A 12,510-nucleotide genomic window follows, 5' to 3' on the forward strand; every position below is an offset into this window, starting at 1 on the left:
ATCAGTTGTTTGCTACAGTAACATGACCTACACTGTCTTACTTAACTCCAAAATAAATTAAAAAAAATCACAGTTTTTCTGAATAGCATACAGAGATTATAATGGAAATGTGCTTCAAACACCTCATTCTAAAACTGTTAGAAAATTGCCAGAAACTTACACAGACTATCTGGTTGAGAACATTTATAAAATTAAGTGAAGTAGCCTGAGAAGTGTTGAAATTCATGAGCTGAGTAAAGTTATGATCTTAAAATTGCTGTTATTTTTTCTTTTCCTTTTTCCCCAGAATCTTTCTTTTCATACACACACACACACAGACAGACAGACAGACAGACAGACAGACACACACACACACACACACACACACACACACACACACACACACACACACACACACACAAACAAACAAAAAAAACAATAATTGGATAAAAGACCACTTTCAGTTTAAATCTGAATACATGTAAAGATACAGTACTTGCATTGCATTACATATTTTATTATATACCACCTCTTATTTGCAGTATATCATACAGAGAAGTTCACTCATGTCTGACTGTTGAAGAGCTTTCATGCTTCTTCTTTTCTCAACATGATCAACTCCTCCATAAAACCCTGATTTCTCACTGAAAATTGACTGACTCTATTGACTCCCCCCCCCCTCTCTCGCTCACATGGATGCAAACGCACATTTATCTCTAAAAAGCCTTCATGAATGAACATGAACGTCACTATCACGCCAACATAATCAAACATTACCATCTGTGGCTAGAAGGAAAGTCAGAGAGAGAGAGAGAGAGAGAGAGAGAGAGAGAGAGAGAGAGAGAGAGAGAGAGAGAGAGAGAGAGAGAGAGAGAGAGAGAGAGAGAGAGAGAGAAAACGATGATTAGATGTTGATGAGATAAAAAGGCAACTGTATTTGAGTCCTTGACAGCAGAGAACAAACATGCAAAGAAACATAAAAGATGAAACACAGAAGTGATGCAGAAGTGTAGGAGGGAAGAAAAGCACCGAGGGAGAGAGCATGCTGAGTACTTATATGTCTGAAGGAAACACTTCCGGCTGTTATTTATAAATGCTTACGTGTATGTGTGAGTGTTGAGGAGGCGTGTTCATTAAGAGATGTGTGAACATATATGACTCTCATACAGTGACTCAAGTTTTGTACCCGTCTGCCAACCACAACACACACACACACACACACACACACACATACACACACACACACACACATGTCAAATCAGACACAAACATGAGAACATGAACACATGGCTGCTTTAAAGCATTCCAAGATAGTGTATTAACTCAGTTTTAGTAACAAGCCACCAGAACAGCTTCAATTCATCTTCTATAAGATCCTAGATTCAAGTTTCCAACTGTAAGAAAAAATTAACACCATTCTTCCAAAAAAAATAAAATCTCTCAACTTGTGTTTTGTTTGAAGTTTGGTTTTGGTGGAAAGCCTCAGTCCAACATGACTATTAGGTTGGGTGGTGGTAACTGTGAATGCCGTAGCATCAGCTTTATATAATTTTTCATATAAAATAATTTAAGATACACTGTGGATAGAGGCAGGGTCATCCTATAATGATACAAATGTCTGTTTTACAATGATCTCTACAATCAAACGGGGCATAATCAAAGCACTATTTTTACCTTTTCACCCACAAGTATGTGTGTCTCGGTATAATATAGCTAATTTTTATTGAATTTATTTGTTTTATTGGAGTATAAAGAGAACAAGTGAAACACTAAAAGACGTTTCATTTTTACAAAAAAAGTTTATTAGATCTTTTATTTACAGCAATGTGACAAGTCAGCAATGACATGATGCACAGCACAGTTTTGTGTACAGTGAAATGTCTCCTTATAATTTTAATTAAGTTCCAAATCTCTGAAACAAAAAACACAGTGAAAGGCCAAAACTAACCTCACACATAAATTATAAACTCTGTTTATATGCAAAACTCACTGCAGTACACAGACAAGAAGAAGAGAAAACTGTGTGCACAATCATTCCGGTTCCTGTTGTTTATGAGTGAGTTCATGTAACAAGGCGGAAGTGCGTATTTACAGCTGTATGAAGGTTTTATAGCACATCTCTGAAAAGGCTGCAGAGTTATGTTTTGTTTGACCCCTCAGCACACTTTACTTTCATTTACTTTCTGTCTAGCTCTATCTATCTCACTGTCTGCTTTTGTGACACTGACTGCAGAAGTAGAGTGCCCAGTGTAGCACTGCAAGGTCTCCTGAGAGTTGCAGTCAAGGCAACACTCCTAACTCTGCCTCATAAATGACACTAGGCAGCACCAAAGGTAATTCTAAAAGTGTTTATCTGCATTCACACATATGAATGTGAACAACTATGTCTGTGCTTGTGCACATGTGTGTGTGTTTGTGCCATATTTGCCATTCCTGTGGTCTTTGTGGCTGCTGTTGTGCGCCTCGCATCAGACCCCATCATGTCGTCAGGGGCCAAATACAGAAAAAAGAGCAAAAGAAGAAAAGAGAAGGGATTGGAACACTACTCAGCCAAACAGCAAGTGAAGTGAAAAAGCCAGAACAGAGATAGAGAGGAGATACAAAAACGAGGGCGAGGCAGAAGAAGAGGAAGGGAGGATCTGTGAGTCGTCGCAATCGAGCTCATAGCATCGGACTGAGGTTGCATCTTCGTTGCCGTAATTGGCCCAGTACTCTTCGGGCTCAAGTTTCGGCAAGGCAGCCTCCTCCGGCGTCAACTCGTACTTAGATGCCGAAGCTGCAGCTGCTGCTACTGCTGCAGAATGGGCGTTCTTCACTGAGGAGAAGGGGAAGGCCTTAGGGAGCTCAGCAGTCTTCTGGTAAGCACCCTTGGCAGAGGCAACTGGTTTGTTCTTGGAGAACCACCAGCGTGTCTTGGTGCTAAAGGTGGTGGTGGTGGTGCCAGTCAGAGAGCCTGGATCAGGCAGTGGGCAGGTGGCAAAGTCGAGCTCACGCAGGAAGCGCAGATCTTGGCCCTGGCGAGCTGAAGGCGAGGTGCAGATCAGCTCAGAGCTGGACACACGTGCATCACGGAACCACTGCCAGAGAGAGCGTGCTTCACAGCCACATGCCCATGGGTTGTCATTGAGACGCAAGAACTGCAGGCCTGTTGTGTCTTTCATCGTCTGGCCAGGCAATTCACGCAGTGCATTGTTGAAAAGGTAGAGGATGGTGAGGCGGCCCAGGTCACGGAAGGCACGGCGGTGCACTTGTCGGATGCGGTTTTCATGCAGAAGCAGTCGGTCAAGGTTGACAAGACCACGAAAGGCGTTCTCAGAGACAATGCGAAGACGGTTGCCATGCAGAAACAGGTGCGTGAGGTTGACCAGGTCAGAGAACACACCATCAGGCAGGTGGTTCAGCTGGTTCTCCTGCAGATATAGGAATTGCAGGCTATAAAGCTTGCGGAACACATCTGCAGGCAACTCGGTCAGACCACACCGGTGCATGTGCAGGCTTTGTAGCCTTTCAAGGCCCCGGAACGCACCACCATCCACTTGCCGTAAGGACGGGTTGTCCCCAAGATCAAGCTCTTCTAGCACACGCAGATTACTGAAGGCACCGGCCTCAATCCATGAAATGTTGTTTGAATATAGCCAAAGGACCTAAAGCGGATAGAAATTAAATGAAATTAAATGAAATGAAAGGAATTAAATTAGCATACGAAAACTACAGTATATTTCTACTGACATAGCAGTAGTTAAACTTGAATGCCACAGGAAATGTCAGACTTGCCTGTGTCTCAAAGCCAAATGAGTCAGCCCTGAGCTCGGTGATGCGGTTGTTCTGCAAGAAAACACGCTGGGATTCATAGGGCACACCAGCAGGGACAGAGGAGAAGTTCTGAGATTGGCAGCTGACAGTCATGGGCATGTGGTAGCACACACACAGTCTTGGACATGCTTTCCCTGGGGCACAGTGACTTGCCAACAGCCATAGCACCAGCCATAGAGATAGACCACCTGGAGAGTGAGAGAAAGGCAGGACAACAAAACAGACAATGTAAAACCACTGCTTGATCTTCAGGAGAAACACACATGGCACAGACAGTGATTTTATGTCAACATAAAACCTGCCTTAAACAACACTATGCTAACTGATGCTGGAGACTTGATACTTGTTTTGGTTTCCCGCGCACCTCACAGATACCTCGCACGACGATAAGAGACTTCCCAGCAAGTATCCTGAACTGTGTCTAAAGATGTGTGAAACAACAAGGTCGGATTTGCGTCACGTGTGTGAAAGACGAGCGACTGGTATTAAAGTTTAAGCGCGCGGCTCTGTGGGCTCCGGTGACACCGCACAATAACGTGCCGCTTAAAACAGCACAGTGCGTGAATTATTCATGCCTTGCGCATTCATCTTCTGTGCGCAAAATTTTCCAATTGCGTATGGCGTGACCCGGGTGCTGCACGGTTCGGCGGATAAACACAGTGTCCATTGCGCAAGAAGGCACGTCGCGTTAAAAACAGTGTGCGACTCACTGCAAAAGAAAGTGTATCAGATGTCTGTGCTGTCCTACCAAATGTCTCTGAATGATCAATGGTGATGATTTCAAGTTCAAATAAATAAAGTCATAAAAATGATACACAGGCTAACTCTGCCTCCTAACCCCAACGAATTGGAAATGATAGACCATGCGGGTGAAATAATTTAGACGCTTTAGGTTACTAGAAAAAAAGTTTCCTTTAACAGTTCTTCATAGCGCATCACCAATGGACCATTTAAGGTGCATTAACGACACAACCATAATTTCAATAAGAAGCAACAGAGTTATTTAGATGCATAATTATTAACATGAGTAAACAAATATAAAAGTCAAATCGATACTCACTTTTGAAGCTGAGCGCACGAGAGATGCGGTGACGACGCGCGGCACTACGAGATTCCATCCTGAACCAAAGCCGTGAGCGAGTTAGCCTGAGCGAATAAAGCCTGCTATCTCTGCTTCTGGTCAGCTCTGGAACTCGAGATCGGGCCGCAGCGACTGAGGAACAGCACCAGCACCGGTGCGCTTTATAGCGGGAGCGCGTGGGGGCGGGAGTGCGCGGCTCCGGGATCTCTCATACGTAATGCGCGCGAGGGCGCAATGAACAGAGGAGGAAGTTGTGTGTGTGTGTGTGTGTGTGTGTGTGTGTGTGTGTGTGTGTGTGTGTGTGTGTGTGTGTGTGTGTGTGTGTGTGTGTGTGTGTGTGTGTGTGTGTGTGTGTGTGTGAGAGAGGGAGGGAGGGAGACCGAACTTGCTTGTGTTTTCGCGCACAATGGACCGTCATTCTCCCGTGAGTGCAATTAGAATGAGACGATTAAACTTTGTCAGGAAGTAGGCATTTCAAGAGGAAATATCTCAAGCAAAAAACTTTCAACTTTCGGGATTTTCTTAAAAAAGAAAAACGACCGGAAGTCCGAATAATGATACTTTATAATAATAATAATAATAATAATAATAATAATAATAATAATAATAATAATAATAATCGTCAACATCATCATCATCATCATCATCATCATCATCATCATCATCATCATCATCAACAGGGACTATGCTACTACAATAATTTTTAGACCACTTACTTTTTTTAAATAATTGACCGGATTATTGATTATAATAATCTATTTTATCATAAAAACAACAACAATTTCTGTAGTTATAATAGGAAAGAGTTAGCTTTGACTTCATTTACACTTGTCTTAAGACATGAAAGGTGTAATAAAGCCTATACATTTGCATTAATTTATGGGAGTGTCTTGTGTGTGTGTGTGTGTGTGTGTGTGTGTGTGTGTGTGTGTGTGTGTGTGTGTGTGTGTGTGTGTGTGTGTGTGTGTGTGTGTGTGTGTGAGTGTGTGTGGGACGCACTGAGTCAGAGTCAGCTCTGACCTGTTCTGTCCTGAATATGACTAAGGTCATTGAATGTTCTCAAGATGCACTCCATCTGCACATGCACAAACACACACACACATCACATCTATGTTGGTTTTACCATCTTTGTGAGCTACTGAAAAATGACATGCCTAAATCTGTGCAACAAAAATACATAAATATAATATTGCATATTACAAATGTGGACAATAAATGAGCATATTAGAGTCAATAATTCGATTACTAGCATCTGTTCATTTAAATGACGTAAATGTTTTGTAAATGTCATGAGTACATGGTTACAGGTACAGGTACAAATACTGTACTATTGCAGCCATGTGCAAGTGCATATACAGTACTAATGAGCTTTTTGTTGTGTTCCATGAATAATGTGAACATCTCAGGTTGCAGATCATTTCACTGCGGGCTTTTTGTTCGTACATCTGTGTGAAGTAAAATATATATATATATATATATATATATATATATATATATATATATATATATATATATATATATATATATATATATATATATGAATCAGCAAATTCTGATTCAAGAATTTAACAGCACTGTGGAATAATTTGAATATATATATATATATATATATATATATATATATATATATATATATATATATATATATATATATATATATATATATTCAAATTATTCCACAGTGCTGTTAAATTCTTGAATCAGAATTTGCTGATTCATTCACAACTGGCTCTGGTCATAATGCTGGCTGCATGGGATATTTCTGGTGTGTATTAATGTGCTCTTTCTGAGTTATACATAATCTAGATTTAATAAACAGATTTAACAAATAAACAAAAAAAGAAGAAAATTGTGTACTCTGTACTTGGTTTGGTGAAGCTTATCTTTGTAAAGAAATACACTATACCCACATACCGTGTTTTACTCCTTAACACAGTTTCAAACTTAAACTCATACCTAACATCATCACTCACAATTGTGTAGATGCTATTTTCAAATGAAAATCTCCAGAAGGAAAATCAGAAATCTCAAAAATATATGCTGAAAGCTTTATTCCGTATGGATTTATAACTGTGACACTAAACCGTGAGAAGAAACCAAACCAGATTCATTATGTATAACTTCAGTACACTTTTAAGATGGTAGAAAGTTATGCAGACATGAATCTAAACTCTGACATATAATTACTAAGTACTAGGATTTCATCCAATGCTAGAGCAGATAAAGTTATAGATGTTTTGTGGTTATTTAATTGAAGAAGGTTCTAGCACATACTATAGTATAGATGCTCTAAAAAACACACGCATGTTTTGGGAACAACTGACAAGACAAGGACAAAACTGTCATGTATAACAAATGATTGGACATTTGGTTCTTATCAAATGTCCAATCTGCATGCACACACACAAACACACGCACACACACGAGCACACACACACACACACACACACACACACACACACACACACACACACACACACACACACACACACACACACACACACACAGAGAGAGAGAGAGAGAGAGAGAGAGTTGTGGGCTTGTACGTACACCTACAGTACACACAATGTTCTATGCGCCCACCAGTCCAGTCAATGTTGAAAATTCAAATCACTACGGGGAGACAGACCGTAATAAGACACACACACAGAATATATACACCCATGCCGACATGTATGTTCTGATTTGACTTCTGTCATATAGTTTGCTTTTGCCTCATCATTTCAACCCACTGGCTCAGTAATCTGAAGATTCAGTGCGCTACAGGGGGGCACAGGCTAAGCACACACCCGTGGGGTAAGTTAGGCACACGCAAACACAAGCACACACTGACACACATGAGGCAGTGGGATCAGACAGATGACCACACTCCTCCTCACCACTCGGGACACTGACACACTCATTATAGAGCAACAGATGGCAGAATGGGGAGTGGGCAGTCGCTGTGTATGTTTGTGTGTCGGCACATGTTGATGTACATGCTTACACATGTGCATGGCCTTTGAGTTATGAACCATGCAACTCCGACTTTTACTGGTGTAAGAGTACATGCATACGTAAATAGGTATTTAGGTGGCAAAGAAACACTACTTCTTTTGAAATACTGCTGATAGATAGATAGATAGTTTATTGATCATCCAGGATCAATAAACTATCTATCTATCTATCTATCTATCTATCTATCTATCTATCTATCTATCTATCTATCTATCTATCTATCTATCTATCTATCTATCTATCTATCTATCAGCAGTATTTCAAAAGAAGTAGTGTTGTATATTAAAATCATATACTTTTGAAATCATATAGTCCCAGGCACATTCATATCACTAGCTAGGTGTCTTAACATTTCAGTCATTTAATTTCTGGCTTTTATGAACAATTGAATCGGTGTAAACATACCTAGAGGTTAAAAACAAAATTTGTCACCTTACTTTTGAAGAGAATAGACATTAACAAAGATAATAAAGCAGTGCCATTTAAGGCGGGTCATTTAATATCAGCTAGCTATCTAAAATTTTAATAGACTTATCAATATTTTCTCAGAGTTAGCAGTAACCTCTCTGCGTGTGGTTTAATAAGATTTAAATGTATAAATAAAGTACATGGTGAAGATGGTTTAGAAAACAACTGATTTGACATAGTAGTTAAGATTAATTGACATAACAATAATGATAGAAAGCTAGTTAGCTAGTATGTTGACCTGAAATAGTGTTCATGACGTAGTTAGGAGCTTTCTGAATGCGGACAATGGTCCGTTTTTTTGAGTCAATTGTTAATCCCTCTATTTCATTAGTATAGCAAATTAAAGGCATCTTGTTTGCACAGTCGGTCCCCTTTTGGTTCCTAAAGATGTTACACGGTGTGGCATCACTAGAAACACTACAATAATGAATAATAAAGGAAAATCTCTGAGCATGGAAAGGCTTTTTTTTAAAAGGTTTTTTACATTTCTGAGAATTATACATTTTATATACATACATTTATAATATATGCAGTACAAATTCTTGTATCTAAAATGTATTTTAAATGCATTTATAGTATTTGCTATGGAAAACAAGTGTGTGCCATATATGGAGCAAATACTGTCCACTCCTTTTTCCTTATCTGTCCTCTACATTCTCTACTCATCTTTTCCCCTCCTTTTCATGTTTGTGGGCAGGGGTGGAGAAAGACAAACTCATTCATGCCAGTCACTATCCGTCGGAAGTGAGGAGGGAGACAGAGAGAGCCCGAGTGGAAAAAGATGGAGGAGTAGAGAGAAACTTGTAAGAATGAAGGAGGTATGGAGGAGTTTGCGTGTGCTTAAAATCATTCTCCTTACCAAAAAAGGATTATTACGTATATACCACAATCTGTTTTTTGCTATTCCTATAATTTACTATTTGGATGACAAAGAAAAGTGTCTGGATGTGATATTAATGTGTGCGTGTATGGTGCAGTTTTGTCTTCCACGTTCAAACGCCTCTCACGTCTTCATTCTTTTCCTCTTTTCCCAACACATTGTACTTGGCTGATGAATATGCTGTCAGTCATTCCTCTACTCCCGCATCTATCTACGCAGAACTAAACACAGGCCTGTCATCTCTGTCTAATTCAAACTATTTTAGGTTTTCTTGCGTGCCTCATTGCGTCCCTCACCTATTCCTGACATTCGTTTATTCATTTGCCTCTATTTTTAAATGGTGGAGATTTGTGTCATATTCTGAGCCTTTTTGAAGCAGATGGGATGAGGCAGAGAGAGAGAGAGAGAGAGAGAGAGAGAGAGAGAGAGAGAGAGAGAGGCACAGAAAGAGAGAAGGCAGTAAAGTATATTACATTGGTTGCTTTTTTATTTATTTAGATTTTATTTTTCAGTTTTCCAAAATCTTTTCATGCATTTAGTTTACTTGAGCTCAATCATCATATGATGTTTAGAAAATCTGGTATAAATTGTATGGCCAAAATTACTTGGGAAAATTAAACTACTAAATATTTAGACAACAGTTTCCAAATTTATCAAGATTATAAACTAAATCCAACATACAGTTAAGCACAGGGGTTTGTAACTGTGAAATGATATTTTATTTAGAGGGATTAAAGGTTTCTATCCCCAGTGGTATTCATTCATTCATCCACTCTTCAGTAATGGGATGTGGTAGCCTAGTGGTTAAGGTGTTGGGCTACCAATCGGAAGGTTGTGAGTTCGATTCCTACGTCCACCAAGATGCTACTGCTGGGCCCCTGAGCAAGGCCCTTAACCCTCAATTGCTCAGTTGTATAAAAATGAGATAAAATGTAAGTCGCTCTGGATAAGGGTATCTGCTAAATGCTGTAAATGTACAGTAACTGCTTCATCCTGGCCAGGGTTTGTAGTGGATCCTTGATACCCTAAGAATATACCCTGAATGGTAAACCAGTCCACTGCAAGGCACCATGCATATACAGTATCTGACAGAAGTAAGTACACCCCTCACATTCTTGCAAATATTTTATTATATCTTTTCATGTGACAACACTGAAGAAATGGCACTTTGCTACGATGTAAAGTAAGTGAGTGTACAGCTTGTATAACAATGTAAATTTGCTGTCCCCTCAAAAGAGTTCAACACACAGCCATTAATGTCTAAACTGCTGGCCACAACTAAGTGAGTATGTCCCGCTGAGTACACCCCTAAGTGAAAATGTCCAGATTGGGCCCAAAGTGTCAATATTTTGTGTGGCTACCATTATTTTCCAGCACTGCCTAAACCCTCTCGGGCATAAAGTTCACCAGAGAATCACAGGTCTCCAGTGGAGTCCTCTTCACTCCTCCATGATGACATCACAGTGCTGGTGGATGTTAGAGACCTTGTGCTCCTCCACCTTCCATTTCAGGATGCCCCACAGATGCTCAATAAGGGTTTAGATCTGGAGACACGCTCGGCCAGTCCACCACCTTTACAATCAGCTTCTTTAGCAAGGCAGTGTTCTTCTTGGAGGTGTGTTTGGGGCCGTTATCATGTTGGAATACTGCCCTGTGGCCCAGTCTGCTTCAGTATGTCACAGTTCATGTTGGCATTCATGGTTCCCTCAATGAACTGTATCTCCCCAGTGCCGGCAGCAGTCATGCAGTCCCAGCCCATGACACTCCCACCATCATGCTTGACTGTAGGCAAGACACACTTGTCTTTGTGAACATGCTCACACCCTCATTCACACCTATCAGGAACTGACTGTAGCTAGTCCACCTACTGTTTCTGAAGATAAAACTAGGGAACTGAGAGGAATGCCACGCTGACTGCAACCCAAGCTTGGGTTTGAATCAGGAACCCTGTAGCTGTGAGGTGACAGTGCTACCCACTGTGCCATTATGCTCACTTCTACAAAAATGCTCGATTGTATTGCCTTACCATTATATATATCCACCTGATTTCTGTTTATAGTAACAGCAATATATTATATTAATAGCCATATATTTTGTTTATAGCACATACCATTCTGTAAATTTCCGTTTATACTAATAGCCATCTGCATATTATATTCATAGTACATATATATTCATCTGTATATTATATTCATAGTACAACACCTCTGGAAATTTCTGTTTATTGTAATAGCCATATATTTTGTTACATCCTTCTGTATATTTCAGTTATAATTATAGCCATCTGTATATTATGTTCATAATACACACATCTGTAAATTACTTCTATATTACCATTTTATTTAACTCATTTAAATCTTGTAAAAACTGTATATCCTGCACTTGCTGCTATTGTACTCTGGTTAGACCTAAACTGCATTTTGTTGCCTTGTACTTGTACATGTGTAATGACAATAAAGTTTAATCTAATCTAATCTAATCTAATTGTCTCATTTTAGTCTCTAATGACTCATAATAAAGAATTTACTCAAAATCTTCTAAAACTAAAGAAGTGTATACAAATATATCAAAGTGTTTTCATTTAATTTTGCTTTTAGTCCTTTAAATCAGGACAGGTTTTTGTACATGTCCACATGTCTATATGGGTTTCCCCAGGCTCTCTTGTCCTCCCACCTAACAAAAATGCATGTAGGTGAACTGGCTACACTAAACTGCATGTAGGTGGGAATTAGTACCGGAATGATACACTGTGTGGACGGGAATCTCTTCCTGGGTGTATTCCCTCCTCAAATTCAGTGTTTCTGCTCCCACTCACCAGGGTTGAGGTGGATCCAGGACCACACACACACACACACACACACACACACACACACACACACACACACACACACACACACTTAGTACTGCCATGCAAGTACACTAATATCCAGCATGACCTATTGTGTCCTGTGTATTTTCTTAGAATGTGCTAAACAGGATGAGCAGCTCTCCGTTATCTTCACTGTCGCCTCATTCATGAACAACTTCTTGACTCTACCCAATGGTTTCGTATTTGACTATTTTGGCACCATGGTAACCAGACTTCTAGGAATGTGAGTCCTACTTTAAAACGCAATCAGTGGTTTTTGTGAAATGTGTGCATGTGTGCTCTTACTCTCTCTCTCTCTCTCTCCCTCTCTCTCTCTTTCACACACACACACACACACACACACACACACACACGTGTGTGTGTGCTCTCTCAACCTCTCAAGTGTGCTCTCTCTCTCTCTCTCACCTGTGCACTCTCTCTCTC

At 40.0% G+C, this 12,510-nt stretch overlaps 1 protein-coding gene across 1 annotated transcript; it reads right to left on the reverse strand.

The window, feature by feature from the left end:
* Positions 1-1,758: 1,758 nt before the first annotated feature.
* On the reverse strand, positions 1,759-5,105 carry rtn4rl2b (reticulon 4 receptor-like 2b). The gene is made up of 3 exons (XM_027154540.2): positions 4,853-5,105; positions 3,754-3,980; positions 1,759-3,623 (listed from the first exon to the last, which is right to left on the reverse strand). The coding sequence occupies exons 1-3, from the start codon at positions 4,908-4,910 to the stop codon at positions 2,526-2,528; spliced, it is 1,383 nt and encodes a 460-aa protein (XP_027010341.1). The 5' UTR covers positions 4,911-5,105; the 3' UTR covers positions 1,759-2,525.
* Positions 5,106-12,510: the final 7,405 nt, after the last annotated feature.

The sequence above is a fragment of the Tachysurus fulvidraco genome, chromosome 17 (genome assembly GCF_022655615.1).
Source record: "Tachysurus fulvidraco isolate hzauxx_2018 chromosome 17, HZAU_PFXX_2.0, whole genome shotgun sequence".
Taxonomy (NCBI): domain Eukaryota; kingdom Metazoa; phylum Chordata; class Actinopteri; order Siluriformes; family Bagridae; genus Tachysurus; species Tachysurus fulvidraco.